The following is a 24,864-nucleotide window of genomic DNA, read 5'->3' on the forward strand; positions in this document are numbered from 1 at the left end:
GTCTACGCCGATAATTGGCTTAGATACACTGGCTACCACGAATCTCCACGTAAACTCGCGACGTAACCCAAAGTCCAACGTCAACGTGGTTGTACCAAACGTTGTAATTTCGGACCCATTTGCCGCGAACAACACATAATCCGATTTCTTCCCGGGGCCACGAATCATGGATCGTGGGTACACGCAAAGGTCGGCTCCTGTATCGACCAGGAATTGCGTTCTAGTCGTCTTGTCGGTCACAAATAGACGGCGCGGCATCGGGCTCAAGTCATCTGCCGTCATCAACGACTGCCCGGTTCGTTTCCCTGCATCGAGTTCCAATTGCACGGTGGAATACATCGATTCGCACTCGCTCCCCAACGCCAATGGTAAAAACATTTACCCTGCCTCTGTTCCGTGCGTCTTTGCGACACGGAGCGTTGACGGGGCTCCCGACGGGCAGGCGATCGGGGGCGATACCGGCGATCGAAACGCGAAGAACGTTCATTCCCAATCAACTCGTGTCGGATCGCCGCAATCTCCTGCTGGAACGACAGGCTGATTTGCGCCATTTTTAAATTTATGAGTGCCTCAAGGTCTTGAGGCGCGTTGCTCGGTGCCGCGGCTGCTGCAGTAGATGCCGACGCCTCCGCTACCTGAGTTCGGGGGCCCATCGTCTCGGCTATCGCATCTGCCAGGTCAGCCACCTTATCCATCTCCGCGTCCTTCTGGGTCGCTAAGATTACCTGCATACTATTAGGCAACCTACCCATCCACAGCGTACGCAAAACACTATCTGACACGTTGTTGCCAGCCAGTCCGCGCAAGTGTCGCAGAAATTGAGACGGCTTCCTGTCTCCAATTTCCTCCGATTCCAGCAAACGTCGCGTTTTTTGTTCTTGCGACGAACTGAGCCTTCGAATGAGTTCCGTTTTTAACCTCTGGTACTGTCCAGTATTTGGCGGGTTCATTATAATGTCGCGGACTTCCGCGGCGTACACAGGATTCAATGCTCCTAACACATACCCGAATTTTGTGGCTTCGGTCGTAATACCCGATGCCTCGAAGCTGCGTTCGACCATTCCAAACCACATTTCTGGGTCCGACGCACAGAATTCGGGCATCCGAACGGCCACTCGCGACACAGCTGCTTCCGCGGACGCGCCTCGCGGGTACGACGCACCCTCGTTAGGGGTAGCCATTACTAACTTTATCTGTTTATCAAAGTACCTTATACACCGTTATTCGTGCGATCACGTCGGGGTCACCAATTGAGGGCTCAGAAAGACTGGACTGAAAAATATCAACTGTCCTCTGGACCGACTCGGGTCTCTTATTTATATTACGTCCCCCAAAAAGGCCACGCCTGTTTTGGGGGACTCGCTGTCTTCTTTTGCCCCCGCTTAGTTTAGCGGGGGAGACAGCCATCGATGAACCCTCGCTGTAGGGGTGCGCTGGCCGTTCGGCCAGGCAGCGGTACGCGGCCGGCGGCTTTCTCCGCGACCAGGCATGCAGTACATCTGGCAGTGATAAAAAATAAAGAAACAAAGGAATTTCCGGTTCTTGCAAACGTCAAGGACGTTTTCTCTCCGTCGACCCCTTGACATCTGCAAGCGGACAGTTTTATGGTTATTACGGTCGCCGGCCGTGTGCCGCTACACAGTTATAGCTAAATCATGTATATCACAAGTATTTGAAGCTAAACCATTTGCTTCGCATGGATTCGAAGATCAGCCACCTACTTCGCATTGATTTGATGCTAAATCATGTGTTTCGCATGGATTTGAAGCTAACTCGTTTGTTTCGCATGCTGTTGAAGCTAAATCATGTATATCACAAGTATTTGAAGCTATATCATACGTTTCGCATGGATTCCAAGATAACCCTTCTAATTCGCATTGATTTGAATCTAAATCATGTGTTTCGCATGGATTTGAAGCTAACTCGTTTGTTTCGCATGCTGTTGAAAATAAATCATTTATATCACAAGTATTTGAAGCTAAACCATTTGTTTCGCATTTATTCGAAGCTAAGCCTTCTACTTCGCATTGATTTGAGGCTAAATCATGTGTCTCGCTTGGTTTTGAAGCTAACTCCTTTTTTTCGCATGCAGTTGTATCTAAATCACGTATATCACAAGTATTTGAAGCTAAACCATTTGTTTCGCATGGTTTTGAAGCTAAGCTTTCTACTTCGCATTGATTTGAAGATAAATCATGTGTTTCGCAAGGATTTGAAGCTAACTCGTTTGTTTCGGATGCTGTTGAAGCTAAATCATGTATATCACAAGTATTTGAAGCTATATCATTTGTTTCGCATGGATTCGAAGATAACCCTTCTAATTCGCATTGATTTGAGGCTAAATCATGTGTTTCGCTTGGATTTGAAGCTAACTCGTTTTTTTCGCTAGTAGTTGAAGCTAAATCATGCATATCACAAGTATTTGAAGCTAAACCATTTGGTTTGCTTTTATTCGAAGCTAAGCCATCTACTTCGCATTGATTTGAGGCTAAATCATGTGTTTCGCTTGGTTTTGAAGCTAACTCGTTTTTTTCGCATGCAGCTGTATCTAAATCATGTATATCACAAGTATTTGAAGCTAAACCATTTGTTTCGCATGGATTCGAAGATAAGCCTTCTACTTCGCATTGATTTTAATCTAAATCATGTGTTTCGCATGGATTTGAAGCTAACTCGTTTGCTTCGCAAGCAGTTGAAGCTGAATCATGTATATCACAAGTATTTGAAGCTAAACTATTCGTTTCGCATGGATTCGAAGATAAGCCTTCCACTTCGCATTGATTTGATGCTAAATCATGTGTTTCGCATGGATTTGAAGCTAACTCGTTTGTTTCGCATGCTGTTGAAGCTAAATCATGTATATCACAAGTATTTGAAGCTATATCATACGTTTCGCATGGATTCCAAGATAACCCTTCTAATTCGCATTGATTTGAATCTAAATCATGTGTTTCGCATGGATTTGAAGCTAACTCGTTTGTTTCGCATGCTGTTGAAGATAAATCATGTATATCACAAGTATTTGAAGTTAAACCATTTGATTCCCATGACTTTGAAGCTAAGCTTTCTACTTCGCATTGATTTGAAGATAAATCATGTGTTTCGCTTGGATTTGAAGATAACTCATTTGTTTCGCATGCTGTTGAAGCTAAATCATGTATATCACAAGTATTTGAAGCTAAACCATTTGCTTCGCATGGATTCGAAGATCAGCCTTCTACTTCGCATTGATTTGATGCTAAATCATGTGTTTCGCTTGGTTTTGAAGCTAACTCCTTTCTTTCGCATGCTGTTTGAAGCTAAATCATGTATATCACAAGTATTTGAAGCTATATCAAACGTTTCGCATGGATTCCAAGATAACCCTCCTAATTCGCATAGATTTGAAGATAAATCATGTGTTTCGCTTGGATTTGAATATAACTCATTTGTTTCGCATGCTGTTGAAGCTAAATCATGTATATCATAAGTATTTGAAGCTAAACCATTTGTTTCGCATGGATTCGAAGATAAGCCTTCTACTTCGCATTGATTTTAATCTAAATCATGTGTTTCGCATGGATTTGAAGCTAACTCGTTTGCTTCGCAAGCAGTTGAAGCTGAATCATGTATATCACAAGTATTTGAAGCTAAACTATTCGTTTCGCATGGATTCGAAGATAAGCCTTCCACTTCGCATTGATTTCATGCTAAATCATGTGTTTCGCATGGATTTGAAGCTAACTCGTTTGTTTCGCATGCTGTTGAAGCTAAATCATGTATATCACAAGTATTTGAAGCTATATCATACGTTTCGCATGGATTCCAAGATAACCCTTCTAATTCGCATTGATTTGAATCTAAATCATGTGTTTCGCATGGATTTGAAGCTAACTCGTTTGTTTCGCATGCTGTTGAAAATAAATCATTTATATCACAAGTATTTGAAGCTAAACCATTTGTTTCGCATTTATTCGAAGCTAAGCCTTCTACTTCGCATTGATTTGAGGCTAAATCATGTGTCTCGCTTGGTTTTGAAGCTAACTCGTTTTTTTCGCATGCAGTTGTAGCTAAATCATGTATATCACAAGTATTTGAAGCTAAACCATTTGCTTTTCATGGATTCGAAGATCAGCCTTCTACATCGCATTGATTTTAATCTAAATCATGTCTTTCGCATGGATTTAAAGCTAACACGTTTGTTTCGCATGCAGTTGAAGCTGAATCATGTATATCACAAGTATTTGAAGCTAAACTATTCGGTTCGCATGGATTCGAAGATAAGCCTTCTACTTCGCATTGATTTGAGGCTAAATCGTGTGTTTCGCTTCGTTTTGAAGCTAACTCGTTTGTTGCGAATGCTGTTGAAGATAAATCATGTATATCACAAGTATTTGAAGCTATATCATACGTTTCGCATGGATTCCAAGATAACCCTTCTAATTCGCATTGATTTGAATCTAAATCATGTGTTTCGCATGGATTTGAAGCTAACTCGTTTGTTTCGCATGCTGTTGAAGCTAAATCATGTATATCACAAGTATTTGAAGCTATATCATACGTTTCGCATGGATTCCAAGATAACCCTCCTAATTCGCATAGATTTGAAGATAAATCATGTGTTTCGCTTGGATTTGAATATAACTCATTTGTTTCGCATGCTGTTCAAGCTAAATCATGTATATCACAAGTATTTGAAGCTAAACCATTTGTTTCGCATGGATTCGAAGATAAGCCTTCTACTTCGCATTGATTTTAATCTAAATCATGTGTTTCGCATGGATTTGAAGCTAACTCGTTTGCTTCGCAAGCAGTTGAAGCTGAATCATGTATATCACAAGTATTTGAAGCTAAACTATTCGTTTCGCATGGATTCGAAGATAAGCCTTCCACTTCGCATTGATTTGATGCTAAATCATGTGTTTCGCATGGATTTGAAGCTAACTCGTTTGTTTCGCATGCTGTTGAAGCTAAATCATGTATATCACAAGTATTTGAAGCTATATCATACGTTTCGCATGGATTCCAAGATAACCCTTCTAATTCGCATTGATTTGAGGCTAAATCATGTGTCTCGCTTGGTTTTGAAGCTAACTCGTTTTTTTCGCATGCAGTTGTAGCTAAATCATGTATATCACAAGTATTTGAAACTAAACCATTTGCTTTTCATGGATTCGAAGATCAGCCTTCTACTTCGCATTGATTTTAATCTAAATCATGTCTTTCGCATGGATTTAAAGCTAACCCGTTTGTTTCGCATGCAGTTGAAGCTGAATCATGTATATCACAAGTATTTGAAGCTAAACTATTCGTTTCGCATGGATTCGAAGATAAGCCTTCTACTTCGCATTGATTTGAGGCTAAATCGTGTGTTTCGCTTGGTTTTGAAGCTAACTCGTTTGTTGCGAATGCTGTTGAAGATAAATCATGTATGTCACAAGTATTTGAAGCTAAACCATTTGTTACGCATGGATTCGAAGATCAGCCTTCTACTTAGCATTGATTTGATGCTAAATCATGTGTTTCGCATGGATTTGAAGCTAACTCGTTTGTTTCGCATGCTGTTGAAGCTAAATCATGTATATCACAAGTATTTGCAGCTAAACCATTTGTTTCGCATCGATACGAAGATAAGCCTTCTACTTCGCATTGATTTGAGGCTAAATCGTGTGTTTCGCTTCGTTTTGAAGCTAACTCGTTTGTTGCGAATGCTGTTGAAGATAAATCATGTATATCACAAGTATTTGAAGCTATATCATACGTTTCGCATGGATTCCAAGATAACCCTTCTAATTCGCATTGATTTGAATCTAAATCATGTGTTTCGCATGGATTTGAAGCTAACTCGTTTGTTTCGCATGCTGTTGAAGCTAAATCATGTATATCACAAGTATTTGAAGCTATATCATACGTTTCGCATGGATTCCAAGATAACCCTCCTAATTCGCATAGATTTGAAGATAAATCATGTGTTTCGCTTGGATTTGAATATAACTCATTTGTTTCGCATGCTGTTCAAGCTAAATCATGTATATCACAAGTATTTGAAGCTAAACCATTTGTTTCGCATGGATTCGAAGATAAGCCTTCTACTTCGCATTGATTTTAATCTAAATCATGTGTTTCGCATGGATTTGAAGCTAACTCGTTTGCTTCGCAAGCAGTTGAAGCTGAATCATGTATATCACAAGTATTTGAAGCTAAACTATTCGTTTCGCATGGATTCGAAGATAAGCCTTCCACTTCGCATTGATTTGATGCTAAATCATGTGTTTCGCATGGATTTGAAGCTAACTCGTTTGTTTCGCATGCTGTTGAAGCTAAATCATGTATATCACAAGTATTTGAAGCTATATCATACGTTTCGCATGGATTCCAAGATAACCCTTCTAATTCGCATTGATTTGAGGCTAAATCATGTGTCTCGCTTGGTTTTGAAGCTAACTCGTTTTTTTCGCATGCAGTTGTAGCTAAATCATGTATATCACAAGTATTTGAAACTAAACCATTTGCTTTTCATGGATTCGAAGATCAGCCTTCTACTTCGCATTGATTTTAATCTAAATCATGTCTTTCGCATGGATTTAAAGCTAACCCGTTTGTTTCGCATGCAGTTGAAGCTGAATCATGTATATCACAAGTATTTGAAGCTAAACTATTCGTTTCGCATGGATTCGAAGATAAGCCTTCTACTTCGCATTGATTTGAGGCTAAATCGTGTGTTTCGCTTGGTTTTGAAGCTAACTCGTTTGTTGCGAATGCTGTTGAAGATAAATCATGTATGTCACAAGTATTTGAAGCTAAACCATTTGTTACGCATGGATTCGAAGATCAGCCTTCTACTTAGCATTGATTTGATGCTAAATCATGTGTTTCGCATGGATTTGAAGCTAACTCGTTTGTTTCGCATGCTGTTGAAGCTAAATCATGTATATCACAAGTATTTGCAGCTAAACCATTTGTTTCGCATCGATACGAAGATAACCCTTCTACTTCGCATTGATTTGAAGCTAAATCATGTGTTTCGCTTGGTTTTGAAGCTAACTCCTTTGTTTCGCATGCTGTTGAAGCTAAATCATGTATATCACAAGTATTTGAAGCTATATCATACGTTTCGCATGGATTCCAAGATAACCCTCCTAATTCGCATAGATTTGAAGATAAATCATATGTTTCGCATGGATTTGAAGCTAACTCGTTTGTTTCGCATGCTGTTGAAGCTAAATCGTGTATATCACAAGTATTTGAAGCTAAACCATTTGTTTCGCATGGATTCGAAGATAACCCTTCTACTTCGCATTGATTTGAAGCTAAATCATGTATATCGCAAGTATTTGATGCTAAACCATTTGTTTCGCATGGATTCGAAGATCAGCTTTCTGCTACGAATTGATTTGAAGCTAAATCATATCATTCACTTGGATTTCAAGCTAACCCGTTTTTTTCGCATGCTGTTGAAGCTAAATCATGTATATCACAAGTATTTGAAGCTAAAGCGTATGATTGGCATTTGATTTGAAGTTAAGGCTTCTACTTCGCATTGATTTGAATATGAATTATGTGTTTCGTTTGCATTTGAAGCTATCTCGTTTGTTTCGCATGCATTTCAAGCTATTTCATTTATATCACAAGTATTTGAATGTAACTCATTTATTTCGCATGGATTTGATGCTAAGCCTTCTACTTCGCATTGATTTGAAGCTAAATCATGTGTTTCGCTTGGTTTTGAAGCTAACTCCTTTGTTTCGCATGCTGTTGAAGCTAAATCATGTATATCACAAGTATTTGAAGCTATATCATACGTTTCGCATGGATTCCAAGATAACCCTTCTAATTCGCATTGATTTGAATCTAAATCATGTGTTTCGCATGGATTTGAAGCTAACTCGTTTGTTTCGCATGCTGTTGAAGCTAAATCATGTATATCACAAGTATTTGAAGCTATATCATACGTTTCGCATGGATTCCAAGATAACCCTCCTAATTCGCATAGATTTGAAGATAAATCATGTGTTTCGCTTGGATTTGAATATAACTCATTTGTTTCGCATGCTGTTCAAGCTAAATCATGTATATCACAAGTATTTGAAGCTAAACCATTTGTTTCGCATGGATTCGAAGATAAGCCTTCTACTTCGCATTGATTTTAATCTAAATCATGTGTTTCGCATGGATTTGAAGCTAACTCGTTTGCTTCGCAAGCAGTTGAAGCTGAATCATGTATATCACAAGTATTTGAAGCTAAACTATTCGTTTCGCATGGATTCGAAGATAAGCCTTCCACTTCGCATTGATTTGATGCTAAATCATGTGTTTCGCATGGATTTGAAGCTAACTCGTTTGTTTCGCATGCTGTTGAAGCTAAATCATGTATATCACAAGTATTTGAAGCTATATCATACGTTTCGCATGGATTCCAAGATAACCCTTCTAATTCGCATTGATTTGAGGCTAAATCATGTGTCTCGCTTGGTTTTGAAGCTAACTCGTTTTTTTCGCATGCAGTTGTAGCTAAATCATGTATATCACAAGTATTTGAAACTAAACCATTTGCTTTTCATGGATTCGAAGATCAGCCTTCTACTTCGCATTGATTTTAATCTAAATCATGTCTTTCGCATGGATTTAAAGCTAACCCGTTTGTTTCGCATGCAGTTGAAGCTGAATCATGTATATCACAAGTATTTGAAGCTAAACTATTCGTTTCGCATGGATTCGAAGATAAGCCTTCTACTTCGCATTGATTTGAGGCTAAATCGTGTGTTTCGCTTGGTTTTGAAGCTAACTCGTTTGTTGCGAATGCTGTTGAAGATAAATCATGTATGTCACAAGTATTTGAAGCTAAACCATTTGTTACGCATGGATTCGAAGATCAGCCTTCTACTTAGCATTGATTTGATGCTAAATCATGTGTTTCGCATGGATTTGAAGCTAACTCGTTTGTTTCGCATGCTGTTGAAGCTAAATCATGTATATCACAAGTATTTGCAGCTAAACCATTTGTTTCGCATCGATACGAAGATAAGCCTTCTACTTCGCATTGATTTGAGGCTAAATCGTGTGTTTCGCTTCGTTTTGAAGCTAACTCGTTTGTTGCGAATGCTGTTGAAGATAAATCATGTATATCACAAGTATTTGAAGCTATATCATACGTTTCGCATGGATTCCAAGATAACCCTTCTAATTCGCATTGATTTGAATCTAAATCATGTGTTTCGCATGGATTTGAAGCTAACTCGTTTGTTTCGCATGCTGTTGAAGCTAAATCATGTATATCACAAGTATTTGAAGCTATATCATACGTTTCGCATGGATTCCAAGATAACCCTCCTAATTCGCATAGATTTGAAGATAAATCATGTGTTTCGCTTGGATTTGAATATAACTCATTTGTTTCGCATGCTGTTCAAGCTAAATCATGTATATCACAAGTATTTGAAGCTAAACCATTTGTTTCGCATGGATTCGAAGATAAGCCTTCTACTTCGCATTGATTTTAATCTAAATCATGTGTTTCGCATGGATTTGAAGCTAACTCGTTTGCTTCGCAAGCAGTTGAAGCTGAATCATGTATATCACAAGTATTTGAAGCTAAACTATTCGTTTCGCATGGATTCGAAGATAAGCCTTCCACTTCGCATTGATTTGATGCTAAATCATGTGTTTCGCATGGATTTGAAGCTAACTCGTTTGTTTCGCATGCTGTTGAAGCTAAATCATGTATATCACAAGTATTTGAAGCTATATCATACGTTTCGCATGGATTCCAAGATAACCCTTCTAATTCGCATTGATTTGAGGCTAAATCATGTGTCTCGCTTGGTTTTGAAGCTAACTCGTTTTTTTCGCATGCAGTTGTAGCTAAATCATGTATATCACAAGTATTTGAAACTAAACCATTTGCTTTTCATGGATTCGAAGATCAGCCTTCTACTTCGCATTGATTTTAATCTAAATCATGTCTTTCGCATGGATTTAAAGCTAACCCGTTTGTTTCGCATGCAGTTGAAGCTGAATCATGTATATCACAAGTATTTGAAGCTAAACTATTCGTTTCGCATGGATTCGAAGATAAGCCTTCTACTTCGCATTGATTTGAGGCTAAATCGTGTGTTTCGCTTGGTTTTGAAGCTAACTCGTTTGTTGCGAATGCTGTTGAAGATAAATCATGTATGTCACAAGTATTTGAAGCTAAACCATTTGTTACGCATGGATTCGAAGATCAGCCTTCTACTTAGCATTGATTTGATGCTAAATCATGTGTTTCGCATGGATTTGAAGCTAACTCGTTTGTTTCGCATGCTGTTGAAGCTAAATCATGTATATCACAAGTATTTGCAGCTAAACCATTTGTTTCGCATCGATACGAAGATAACCCTTCTACTTCGCATTGATTTGAAGCTAAATCATGTGTTTCGCTTGGTTTTGAAGCTAACTCCTTTGTTTCGCATGCTGTTGAAGCTAAATCATGTATATCACAAGTATTTGAAGCTATATCATACGTTTCGCATGGATTCCAAGATAACCCTCCTAATTCGCATAGATTTGAAGATAAATCATATGTTTCGCATGGATTTGAAGCTAACTCGTTTGTTTCGCATGCTGTTGAAGCTAAATCGTGTATATCACAAGTATTTGAAGCTAAACCATTTGTTTCGCATGGATTCGAAGATAACCCTTCTACTTCGCATTGATTTGAAGCTAAATCATGTATATCGCAAGTATTTGATGCTAAACCATTTGTTTCGCATGGATTCGAAGATCAGCTTTCTGCTACGAATTGATTTGAAGCTAAATCATATCATTCACTTGGATTTCAAGCTAACCCGTTTTTTTCGCATGCTGTTGAAGCTAAATCATGTATATCACAAGTATTTGAAGCTAAAGCGTATGATTGGCATTTGATTTGAAGTTAAGGCTTCTACTTCGCATTGATTTGAATATGAATTATGTGTTTCGTTTGCATTTGAAGCTATCTCGTTTGTTTCGCATGCATTTCAAGCTATTTCATTTATATCACAAGTATTTGAATGTAACTCATTTATTTCGCATGGATTTGATGCTAAGCCTTCTACTTCGCATTGATTTGAAGTTAAATCCTGCGTTTCCCATGGATTTGAAGCTAACTCGTTTGTTTCGCATGCAGTTGAAGCTAAATCATGTATATCACAACCTCTACCTCTACGCATGTACCTCTAAGTCTACCCTGACGCATGTACCTTTACCTTAACGCATGTACCTCTACCTCTACCTCTACGCATGTGCCTCTTCCTCTACCTCTACTTCTACCTCTACCTCTATCTTTTCGCTTGTATTTCGACCTCTACCAGTACACATGTACCTCTATCTCTATCTCTACCTCCGCCTGTTACTTCCCTCCACCTTACCAACCTCCTCCTTTACGTTGTTTCACTTCGTTTCGCATTCATGATTTACGTTGTTTTACGTGTTTTACCTTGCTTTACGTTATTTCACCTTGTCTCACGTTGTTGCTTATAATAGTTTTATGTTCTTCTGCGTTGTTATGCTTTGTTTTTTGGTTGTTTTATATTGTTTTACGTTGTCTTACGTTGCGTCAAGTTGCTTTACTTTGTCACGCATTGTTGGTTTAAATTATTTTACGTTGTTTTACTTTGTTTTTACGTTGTTTTACGTTCTTTTACCTTGCTTTCCGTTGTTTTACGTTGTCTCACGTTGTTGTTTAAAACAGTATTACGTTGCTCTACGCTGTTATACATCGTTTTTACGTTGTTTTATATTGTTTTACATAGCTTTACGTTGTTTTAGGTTGTTTCACTTCGTATCGCATTCATGATTTACGTTTCTTTACTTTGTTTTTACGTTGTTTTACGTTGTTTAACGTTGACCCGCATTGTTGCTTAAAACTGTATTACGGCGTTTTACGTTGTTATACATTGTTTTTACGTTATTTTATATTGTTTTACATTGCTCAGCGTTGCGTTACGTTGTTTTACTTTGTTTCGCATTCATTACTTACGTTGTTTTATATTGCTTTACGTCGTTTGCCTTGTTTGGCGTTGTTTTTAAAAGAGTATTACATTGCTTTACGTTGCTATTCATTGCTTTTCAGGTTGTTCTATGCTTTTTTTCATTATGTTACGTTGTTTTACATTGTTTTTACGTTGTTTTACTTTCTTTTACCTTGCTTTACGTTGTTTTACGTTGCCTCACGTTGTTGTTTATCACAGTACTATGTTGATCTGCATTGTTATGCATTGACTTTAGGTTGTTTTATATTGTTTTACATTGATTTACGTCGTGTTACCTTGTTTTACTTTGTTTCGCATTGATGATTTGCGTTGTTTTACGATGCTTTACGTACTTTGCATTGTTCCTCGTTGTTGTTTAAAACAGTATTACGTTGTTTTACGTTGTTATACATTGTTATCACGTCGTTTCAGCGTAACACAACGTAAAAGAAAGTAAAACAATATAAAACAACTTAAAAACAATGTATAACAACGTAAAACAACGTAATACTATTTTAGTGAACCACGTGAAGCAAAGTATATCAACGTGAAATAACGTTAATTATCAATAGGACACAAAGAAAAGCAACGTAACACAACGTAAATCAATATAATACAATATAAAACAACGTAAAAACAATTTATAACAACGTAAAACAACGTAATACTATTTTAAACAACAACGCGGAACAATGCAAAAAACGGAAAGCATCGTAAAACAACGTAAATCGTAAATGCGAAACGAAGTAAAACATCGTAACACAAGATAAAGGTAATGTAAAACAATATAAAGCAATATGAAAACAATGTATAACAACGTAAAACAACGTAATACTATTTCAAAGAACCTCGTGAAACAAAGTACATAAACGTAAAACAACGTTAATTATCAATGCGACACAAAGAAAAACAACGTAACACAACGTCAATCAATGTAAAACAATACTAAACATCGTAAGAACAATGTATAACAACGTAAAGCAACGTAATAGTATTGTTACGGCGACTTGACCAAATCAAGTCGCTGTAATGTGAAACGGCCCTGTTGTGAGCAACTCCTTAAAGAAAAATAGAAGAGAGGGGTTGCCACGGAGGTGTGTTATCAACGGACAATCGAAGAGTCGGGATCGGATCGTCGAGCGATCAACACCATCTAATTCAAAGATCTCTAACATAATCGAATTTAGTTGTATTATAGTTTATGTACTCTATTGTAAACAAAATGCCGCGACGCAAGAGAAGTGCAGTAATTCGCAACAGTATTTTTAAAAAACCATGTGAAACAAAGTACATCAACGTAAAATAACGTAAATCATCAATGCGACTCAAAGAAAAACAACGTAACATAACGTAAATCAATGTATAAAATTATCAATCAACGTAAAAACAATGTATAACAACGTATAACAGCGTAATACTGTTTTAAACAACAACGCAGATCAAAGCAAAGAACGTAGAGCATCGTAAAACAACGTATATCATCAATGCGAATAAAAGTAAAACAACGTAACACAGCGTAAAGCAATGTAACACAATATAAAACATAGTAAAAATAATGTATAACAACGTAAAAGAACGTAATACTAAGTTAAAGAACTACGTGAAACGAAGCACATCAAAGTAAAACAACGTTAATCATCAATGTGATACAAAGAAAAACAACGTAACACAACGTAAATCAATGTATAAAAAACATAAAACAACGTGAAAACAATGTATAACAACGTATAACAGCGTAATACTGTTTTAAACAATAACGCGGAACAATGCAAAGGACGTAAAGCATCGTAAAACAACGTAAATGATCAATGCAAAAAAAAGTAAATCAAAGTAACACAACTCAAAGCAATGTAACACAATATAAAACAACGTAAAAACAATGTATAACAACATAAAACAGCGTAATACTGTTGTAAACAGCAACGCGGAACAATGCAGAGGGCGTAAAGCCTCGTGACACAACGTAAATCATCAATGCGAAACAAAGCAAAACAACGTAACACAACGTAAAGCAATGTAACACAATATAAAACAATGTACAAATGATGTATAACAACGTAAAACAACATAAAACTAATTTAAAACACCACGTGAAACAAATTACATCAACGTAAAACAATGTAAATCACCAATACGACTCAAAGAAAAACAACGTCACACAACGTAAATCATTGTAAAACAACATAAAACAACGTAAAAATAATATATTACAACGTAAATAACGTATTACTGTTTTAAACCACAACGCGGAACAAAGTAAAGAACGTAAATCATCGTAAAACAACGTAAATCGTAAATAAGAAAAAAAGTGAAACAACGTAACACAACGTGAAGCAATGTGAGACAATATAAAACAACGTAAAAACGATGTATAACAACGTAAAACAACGTAATACTATTTTAAAGTACCACGTGAAGCAAAGTACATCAACGTAAAGCAACGATAATCATCAATGCGACACAAAGGAAAACAACGTAACACAACGTAAATCAATGTATAAAAAATAGAAAACAACGTAAAAACAATGTATAACAACGTAAAACAACGTATTACTGTTTTGAACAACAACGCGGAACAATGCAAATGTTCCGTTGTCATAGAATGTTTTATGCCAGTACAACCATCCGCATTTTTCAACCCATAAAACAAGATAATTAGACACTCCACAGCACATCTGCGCCGCACGTTTGCTCCGGCACGGGATTTCCGAAGGGTCATCTCGAGCCGAGTGCGTAAGACGGTACTCGAGGCTACCGTGAGTTGACCTGAAGGAATTTCCTTTGTGTCGTTGAAGGCGGCGGAAACCCTTCGACCGTGTCATAAATCATTCACGTCCTCTCCGAGACCTGTTGCTCTCGGGGTGTTGCTAAAATTTAAAAGGGCACTGATTGGACAAACACAACGTTCGGCAAAAACCAATCAGTGCACTTCTCCATCCTGGAAGGGGAAGCTTCACATAGAAGCTTCCTCAATAAAAGGGCCTGCACATCGCGAGGCGGGCAGATAGTCATGAACAGTAGTCATCAAACAATCATTCAACAGTCTTCCGATACACAAATCATTCGACACCGTAACACAGACTGAAAACACTCCGTGTATTATAACTAGTATTTTAAATTAAAGTCGTTATTTTTATTAAAAAAGTGTAACAGTCAACACCCTTCACTACCAGCTCTGTTACCTTAAGTGGGCACAGAGTATCGCGAACCACATTGTCGAATTCGAATCGGGGACTTACAACCCCCGTAGACCGAACAACGGTCGCAGTGTTGGTGCGCGAAAAACATTGGTTCTTCGAGCCGGATGTGAGTGCTCCTACAACAAACACATCGAACGCAGTATCCCGGTTGAATCAATGCGACCACAAAGGACGTCCACCCGAGCATCTCTTTCCAAGACGACAGGACTTCGTGACAACACCGGAGTTCAACCTTCCTGACGTCTTCACTTCGTAAAGGTAGGCTTGTTTACAGTATCACTGATTCCCGTGTCGCGCTCCCATTACCGTCATGTCCATTCAGAAGCCTGCCGGTACTCAATCCAGTACTCTACGATGCAGACGCAATCAAATAATCAAACAACTCGCGGAGATCACTAAATTCCTTGACAATAGCGAACAAACCGGTAATCTAGAAAAACACGTCCTCGACTTTTATACAAACTCAGTAGAGAAGGCATGGCAAGATTACGAGTACCTTCTAGAAGATCTCGAAGATCCTGAATCCGAAGTCGACCGCAAGTTTGAAATTCAAGTAAAATATTTTGCAACACATGGCAGAGCAAAACGAATGCGTGAAGCAATTCAACCGCAAGATGTTCCGCGTGACCAAGTCACTAATTCACCTGCTCCTACCATATCGGGTCCGATTTCGATAAAGTTACCTGAAATGCGGCTACCCACGTTCGATGGTTCTATTGAAAAGTGGGCGTCGTTTTACGATCTTTTCGCTTCAATGATTGACCGCAATGAGAGTCTTTCTCCGGTTCAGAAATTACAATACTTGCGATCAACCCTTACCGGTAAAGCCGCGGCATGCATTCAATCTCTCAACACCACAGATGCTAATTATCTTGACGCGATTGCGATATTGAAAGATAAATTCGACTGCCCGCGATTAGTTTTACTGCGACATTGCAACGCTATTCAGGAGATTCCGAAACTAGCGAAAGACACACCGCAAGCACTGGGAGATTTATTAAACTCATTGAAGCAACATCTGCGGGCGTTGCAAAATCTCGGAGAACCCGTGACATCCTGGAACACTCTCTTAATTTCAATTGTTCTCGCGAAACTGAATCCCGATACCATCTGGCAATGGGAACTTACACTACCCGATAAAAGATGCCTTCGTACGAGCATCTGATCGAGTTCCTCCAAAAACGAGCAAATTGCTCACCTGCAGCTTCTGACAGGGTTGCATCCGCTCCCGGGACACGTGTTTCGAACGAACGCCAAACACATTGTCTTCAGAGAACTCACGAGTACCTAACCGGGGATTTCCGCGCGTTCAAACATACGTCACAACAAACACATTCCAATGCTCTATCTGTGAAGGGAGCCACAGAGTCGGGAACTGCGAAGCGTTTAATGTATTGTCCGTCAATGAGCGAATGAAGGCCGCTGCTAAGGCCGCACTATGTCAAAACTGCCTGGGTAACGGACACACGACCAGTGTATGTCGATCGAAGTTTCACTGCCGAATATGCAAACAACGGCACCACACTCTCCTACACCGACAAGAACATTCAACACGTGAACGAACTGTCACTCCACCAAGTTCAACACACGATCCGCCCATCCCCACATCACTTCAAGACAAGGCAGCAACCAACGAGAAACCAAGGTCCACATGACTACCATCTCAGAAAATCCCAAGACCCATCCAGACACACACATTCATAGTAAATTCCGACACCAACGAATTATTAGTCACAGCTCAGATTAATGTCGACGATGTCGATCAGAACATGATACCATGCCGTGCTTTAGTTGACACTTGCTCTACCACCAATTTTATGACAGAAGATCTAGCCAAGAGGCTCCGTTTGCCGCAAAATCGATGCACCATCTCTGTGGGCGCTCTCAATGCTCTGTCGACCATATCCAACCATACCATTAGGGCAAACATTCAATCTAAGGTCAGCAATTATCATCGAACCCTTACCTTTTTGATCGTACCAAACATCGCTCCATTAGTACCAGACCAGACAGTCGATCGCACAATGCTCAGAATCCCTCGCAACATCGAGCTCGCAGACTCAAAGTTCCATCGACCAGCACCAATCGACATGTTACTGGGGGCTGGAACAGCGCTATCGATATTATGCGTAGGGCAAATTAATCTTTCTCAATCAGACGGCCCAGATCTTTTCCTCCAAAAGACAATGCTTGGATGGGTCATCGGAGGCAATGTGCCAACAGCACAACCAAGGCAGAAGGTCACATGCCACACTACAACGGCGCTACAACGCGAGCTAGTACGTTTCTGGGAAATCGAAGAAGGTCCGCAATCTCAGCATCTATCCAAATCAGAATCGACATGCGAACAACATTTTCAGAATACTGTTACAAGAAACACAGAAGGTAGATATGTTGTCGCACTTCCATTTAACGAAAACAAGGATAAGCTGGGTGAATCCAAGACGCAAGCACTGAAGCGTCTCATCTCATTAGAACAGAAATTCAAACGCGATCCAGACTTGGAACAGCAGTACCAATCAATCATTCAAGAATATCTCGATCTTGGACACATGTCCGAAGTGCAGCTATCTCATCAAGGATACTATCTTCCACATCACAGAGTCATCAAGATGTCGAGCGATACAACCAAATTACGCGTAATCTTCGACGGGTCGGCAGTCACAAGCACTGGATTTTCACTTAACGACACCTTACACATTGGGCCCAAAATACAGGACGATCTGCTATACATTTTGCTCCGATTTCGCATCCACCAGTATGTTATTACTGGCGACATCGAGAAAATGTATAGGCAATTTCTCGTGCGCCCAGAAGACAGAAAGTACCAGAGAATCCTCTGGTGTGACACCGACAATTGCGTAAAAACTTATGAACTAAACACTGTTACATTCGGCTTATCAGCCGCCCCATATCTGGCTATCAAATGCCTCCAACAACTGGCACAAGATGAAGGTCACCGCTTACCTTCCGCCGCGAAAATCTTGCAGCAGGATTTCTATGTGGATGATGCACTAACCGGCGCGTCTACGATCCAAGAGACCCTCGCATCACGAAACGAGCTTATAGAACTCCTTCGTTTAGCCGGTTTAAATATCAGACAATGGGCCTCCAATAACCAAGAATTGTTAAGCGGGTTGTCCGATCAGAATATCAACCAGAAACTTCACCTCGGTGAATCTTCAATAATCAAAACGCTCGGGATCGTTTGGGATTCAGTCGAGGACTCCATTACATACACAGTCAAGCCTCTCACACATGCATCTCGAGTCACCAAACGATTGATCAGTTCTGAAATAGCAAAGGTTCATGACCCATTGGGTCTCCTAGGCCCAGTCATCATCGTGGCAAATATCCTCCTCCAGAAAATATGGACTTTGAAAGTTGATTGGGATGAATCGCTACCCATGAGCTTACACACGGAATGGACACGATACTACACACAACTACCATTGCTCAGCAATGTGACATTTAATCGAAAAACCGTAATCACTGCGGCTTCAACCATCCAGTTACATGGATTCTGCGACGCCAGCGAGAAGGCGTACAAAGCTTGTGTATACCTTCGTTCTACAGATGCAGAGTGTCAAACGCAGGTAGAACTCGTAGCAGCCAAATCGAAGGTTGCACCGTTAAAGAGTCAATCCATCCCGCGACTCGAATTGTGTGGAGCCTTATTACTGTCATCGTTAATTAATACTATCCACAAAGCATTACACATACACATCGACCGCACGATTTTATGGACAGATTCAACAATAGTTTTGCATTGGCTTAATTCGTCACCTCATACATTAAAAACATCCGTCGCCAACCGGGTGTCCGAGATCCAGTCCAAGACAAAGATCGAAGAATGGCGCCACGTTAGCTCAGCTGATAACCCAGCAGATCTCATTTCTCGAGGACAATCAATAGAGGAATTCCTTCGACCATCCATCTGGCGCAATGGCCCAACTTGGCTTCACCAGGATGAGTCATACTGACCAAATGGACAATTAGCACCTGTTCTCGATGACTCGGAGCAACGGGTTGCTATCTGCTTAGCTATGACCACAATCGACGCAAGTCTGCTCGAACGGTTCTCGTCGTGGAGCAGGCTATTGCGGGTCGTTGCATGGTGCCTACGGTGGAAGCCAGGACGGATGACGAAGGGTACTCTACAGGCAATCGAGCTAGCTCGAGCAAGGACAACCGTTATAAAATTATTGCAAGGGTCTTACTTCGCAGAAGAATTCCATCTCATACGACAGCATCGGCATCATAAAATCGCCGGAAAATTAGCGAGACTACATCCATTCATTGACCAAGACGGAATACTACGAGTCGGAGGTAGACTGAGAAACTCAACGTTGACATTCACGCAAAAACACCCTATTATCCTACCGAAGTCGCACACAACCAACCTCATCATCCAGAATGAACAAATCATTCACATGCACGCCGGTACTCAAGCCACATTATAAGCAACCAGAAGAGCGTACTGGCCCGTAGACGGGCGAAGTCAAGTTTGGAAAACGATTCGAAGTTGCGTCCGCTGTTGTCGAGTCAATCCACCTCATGCCAATTACGTAATGGGTGATTTACCGAAGGCCGGAGTCACAGAATCGCGTCCGTTTACAAATGTAGGAGTGGACTACTGTGGGCCATTTTTCGTGAAAAAAGAACATACAGGAATCAACGTCGCATAAAAGTATACGTAGCCGTTTTTGTATGCATCGCAGTAAAGGCCGTCCACCTCGAGCTTGTCAGCGACTTGACCAGTGAAGCCTTTGTTGCAGCTTTGGGACGATTCATAGCAAGACGAGGTTTTTGCAAAAATCTGTACTCCGACAACGGTTCCAATTTCATCGGAGCTAATAACGAATTCAGAGAACTTCGAGAATTGTTGTGTTGCGACGATCATTACAACAACGTAGCTTCGTTCCTCGCAGATCGCTCAATTAATTGGTATTTCATTCCACCTCAAGCTCCGCATTTCGGTGGCCTCTGGGAAGCAGCAGTAAAGTCATTTAAGAAACATTTGAAACGCGTTATGGGTGCTGAATTGTTTACATTCGAAAACTTGAATACCTTAATTATCAACATTGAAGCTATTCTCAATTCCCGTCCTCTGACTCCAATCTCATCCGATCCAAACGATCTTCTTGTTCTTACCCCCTGTCATTTCCTTATCGGTGATGCTCTCACAAGTTTACGCGAACACGAGTTAGCAGATATTCCATCCAATCGGCTATCCGGGTGGCAACGCATTCAACAGCTAAAACAGCATTTTTGGAAGCGTTGGCATCGAGAATATTTGAACAAGCTGACCAGTCGCAGTAAATGGTTCAAGGGAGATAACCAGATCACTGAGAACTCTATAGTCCTCCTCAGAGAAGATCACGTGCCGTCCATGCAATGGCCGTTGGGGCGAGTCATCAAGGTCCATCCAGGCTCCGACGGCATAATTCGCACAGTTACAGTAAAGACTGCTACGAATGTGCTCACAGATACACGCACACTTACGCGAAACATTACATTCATACACGTTACACATTATACATTGGTCATCCACATTGGTCACCACACATCGATTAGACTTTCCTCATTTCACTTTGATCGGTTCCCTCTCAAGGCGGGGAGGATGTTCCGTTGTCATTGAATGTTTTATGCCAGTACAACCATCCGCATTTTTCAACCCATAAAACAAGATAATTAGACACTCCACAGCACATCTGCGCCGCACGTTTGCTCCGGCACAGAAGAACAAATTCCGTCGAGTTTTCGTCGATCAGGTTTATGACACGGATGCGACAATAGGATTAAGACCTTTTTTACGTCTGGCGACCATTGGCCTCTAAAACTAATTGTCGGCTATCTCACCAACCATAACGTGTCGTAAACCCGGGATTTCCGAAGGGTCATCTCGAGCCGAGTGCGTAACACGGTACTCGAGGCTACCGTGAGTTGACCTGGAGGAATTTCCTTTGTGTCGTTGAAGGCGGCGGAAACCCTTCGACCGTGTCATAAATCATTCACGTCCTCTCCGAGACCTGTTGCTCTCGGGGTGTTGCTAAAATTTAAAAGGGCACTGATTGGACAAACACAACGTTCGGCAAAAACCAATCAGTGCACTTCTCCATCCTGGAAGGGGAAGCTTCACAAAGAAGCTTCCTTAATAAAAGTGCCTGCACATCGCGAGGCGGGCAGATAGTCATGAACAGAAGTCATCAAACAATCATTCAACAGTCTTCTGATACACAAATCATTCTACACCGTAACACAGACTGAAAACACTCCGTGTATTATAACTAGTATTTTAAATTAAAGTCGTTGTTTTTATTAAAAGAGTGTAACAGTCAACACCCTTCACTACCAGCTCTGTTACCATAAGTGGGCACAGAGTATCGCGAACTACATTGTCGAATTCGAATCGGGGACTTACAACCCCCGTAGACCAAACAACGGTCGCAGTGTTGGTGCGCGAAAAACAGCAAAGACAGTGAATCATCGTAAAACAACGTAAATCACCAATGCGAAACAAACTAAAACAACGTAACACAACGTAACGCAATGTAAAACAATATAAAACAACGTAAAAACAATGTGTAATAACGTAAATCAACGTAATACTATTTCTAAAAACCACGTGAAACAAAGTAAATCAACGTAAAACAACGTTAATGATTAATGCGACACAACGAAAAGCAAGATAACAAAAAGCAAATAAATGTAAACCAATATAAAATAACGTAAAACCAATGTAGAACAATGTAAAACAACGTAATACTGTGTTAAACAACAACGCTGAACGAAGCAACGAAAGTAAATCATCGTAAAACAACGTAAATCATCAATGCAAAACAAAGAAAAAGAATGTAGAACAACGTAAATCAACGTTAATCGTCAATGGGAAAGAAAGTAAAACAACGTAACGCAATATCTGTGCCAGGAATACGACATCCTTGATATCGTGTTCCACAGGGCTGGGATTGCCGTTATTGATTTCCATAGCTACTGAATCTACAGCTTTCCATGAGGTCGCAGTGTATTTCGTATCCTATACAGAGGGGACCGGTATCATGTTCTACGGGTGCACTATGATTGTCTTTCACCGAGATCTGAATCATCTGCAGTGAGACCATAGATGTTGCAACCGCAGTTAGGCTCGACGTATATCACAAATGATACTAAAGGATTCAGGTCTATCACAGGCTCGATGAACATTTGCAGTCTTTTATTTTAGGTACGGTTGATCGCGTTAAAACGAATTAATTGGTTTCAGATTCTTATTTGTTCCAACGATTATTTATTTTAGCTCCAGTTGGCTATTGTTTCGAATAGTCGATTATCCAAGACAATTATCCTCGATAATTATCCGAAGGAATTCTTTTTGTCCGAACATTTTATTCGAATACTTTACTCGAATATTTTATTCCAATACTTTATTCGAATTATTCATTGGTATATTTTATTCGAATACTTTATTCGAATATTTAATTGGAATATTTTATTCCAATATTTTATTCCAATATTTTATTCGAATGTTTTATTCCAATATTTTACTAGATTATTTAATTGCAATATTCTATTCGAATATTTTATTCGTTGAAAATTCATAAATCGTGCAAAAGAAAGATAAGAATAGAGGTTAGGTAGTAAATTCTATCCGTCAGTGATGGACATCCCATGGCTCGCAATAAGTCAAAATGACAAAGTAACTTCTCCTCGTACGAAGCTTCATTGTCCAAAAAGATAAAGTTAACCGTATAGAAAAATGGCCGCGGTAGCAGTTTGTATTGCAACCGGTTACAGCAACGATCAGTCATTTGCACATGTACTCGATTGATTTCGAAATTCATTTTTTTGGGTAGGGGGGGGGGGAGTGGAACTTTCAATCAGAGGAAAAGTTATATTCCATCATTTCGATTTATTGTGATCCATGGAATCTTCCTCATTCCGCTGCTGTCGTGATTTACGGGTAAAAATCTGAACAGTGTACGTTGCACACGGTAATATCGTGTGACTATTTACCGACTCGTTACGCAGCGAATAACTATCATCCGTAAATATGTGTCGTACGAACGGGGATCTGGATCGATTGAATATTAAATTCGTCGAGAGCTCTCCCACTGCATGGCAATTCGCTATCAATTTTCGTGTCCCATATTATTCTCAAAATTGAATATATCACACTATAACAACCGAGAAATTTATCGAATTCAGTATTTGTTTCCATAGATATCAATTATTAGCATATAAGTTAATGCGAATAATAAAATATTAGCCCCAGACAGCTCCATTCCATTCAAACCGTTGAATTCTTTTATTCGAACAACGCAGAAAATCGTCGAAGTGGATTTTTTTTTAACAGGAAGCACCATTTAATAGAATCCCATTCCACCCGATGCTTCATTCCGTCTCCATTCAGTGCGGCAGAATGAACATCAGAGATAATGCACGTACTCGACGTTGCAAGTTAGGTTGACGCACACGAAATTTCACTTTCTCAAATAAAAGTTTAATTACATCCACTATCATTGTACGAACATATAATAACATTCGCGTGCTACCATTTTTCATCTCGCGTACGTTTTACATTTTTCGTTCACGCGCGAAACGCGATCGTCGTGTAAAATCTTTGACCAATGGAGTTAATTAATCCAACAAGTACCGAAAATCAACTCGAAAAATTTTACTAAAAATGATTGGGTGGAATCGGAGATAGTGAAAAGGTGAAACGAAACTAAAAATGTTGATACATTAATTAGAACTTATTAACGCATTTGCTACCAGCGTCGCTAGCGTACATAGTTATACTTATTGCATTTATCGTATTATTATAAAAATATATACTTCTCACCAACATGCAACTTTAACAAAACTTCGTAAATAAGAAGCAATGCAAAATATTCTCAAGCGAGATCAATATTGCTCGAAAGTAAAAAGAAAGAAAAGTTTTCTGAACATCAAGCTACGTGTAGCAATTTGAAATAATGTTCAAAAAATGCATCTAACGTACTTCGCGTGAAACACGAATTTTGCGAACGTCGCAAAATCATTAAAAAAAAAGAAAAAGGAAAGAAGATTACACCGGACCGTTTTGCGATAGACGTGGAAAATGTTCATCTTGCACGAATAGCAGTGGTCTAGATATTACACATCCACAAGTATAAATAAAGCCGAGGAATATATGAGGATCCGCACGCCTCCCCTCCCACCGTTTTAAACTGGTCGTTTGCGCGGGTGATCCGCGGAGACGATGTACATCATTCGAAGGATTTATGGGCCATTTGTGCAGGCCATTTATCAATGTAGTTAGCATTTTTCTGGCCTTTCGGAATCTGCATTTTTATCCACGCCTCAAACGGAAGCAAGGATAGGTGGGCGATAGATTAAAGAGCCGGGCGCTCGCTGGCGTGCTCCTTCCCCTCCCCCACCGTTATTCCGGGCACGCATTATATCAAATATTCGCTCGCGGAGCTTCGCGGATAACGGCGACGAAGTTATTTATTATTTCGCGATATTGCTTGCCCGTTGTTCCAAGATTCGCGTCAATAATATTGGCAAGCCGTCCCACGGCGACACCGCGGTTTTCGTTAACTCGCTGCGAGAGCGACGCGCGAACGTAGCGACGCGACGCTCCGATAAAAAAAGAAAAACACTCTCTGTCCAGCGCGATTTCATTTTCGTACCTGCGCGGCCAGCCCTTCCCG

At 39.9% G+C, this 24,864-nt stretch overlaps 1 protein-coding gene across 1 annotated transcript; it reads right to left on the reverse strand.

The window, feature by feature from the left end:
- Positions 1 to 483: 483 nt before the first annotated feature.
- Positions 484 to 1,181, reverse strand: LOC143260983 (uncharacterized). Its single transcript, XM_076527622.1, has 2 exons — positions 636 to 1,181; positions 484 to 537 (listed from the first exon to the last, which is right to left on the reverse strand). The coding sequence occupies exons 1-2, from the start codon at positions 1,179 to 1,181 to the stop codon at positions 484 to 486; spliced, it is 600 nt and encodes a 199-aa protein (XP_076383737.1).
- Between the last annotated feature and the right edge of the window lie 23,683 nt (positions 1,182 to 24,864).

Source organism: Megalopta genalis, unplaced genomic scaffold (assembly GCF_051020955.1).
Source record: "Megalopta genalis isolate 19385.01 unplaced genomic scaffold, iyMegGena1_principal scaffold0027, whole genome shotgun sequence".
Taxonomy (NCBI): Eukaryota; Metazoa; Arthropoda; class Insecta; order Hymenoptera; family Halictidae; genus Megalopta; species Megalopta genalis.

Excerpts from the sequence above, each read along its gene's own strand:
- LOC143260983 (XM_076527622.1), bottom strand. The coding sequence starts at position 1,181 with ATGGCTACCCCTAACGAGGGTGCGTCGTACCCGCGAGGCGCGTCCGCG. Across the intron at positions 538-635 it reads CGATGGGCCCCCGAACTCAG|CCTGTCGTTCCAGCAGGAGA; the intron begins GTAGCGGAGGCG and ends GGCGCAAATCAG.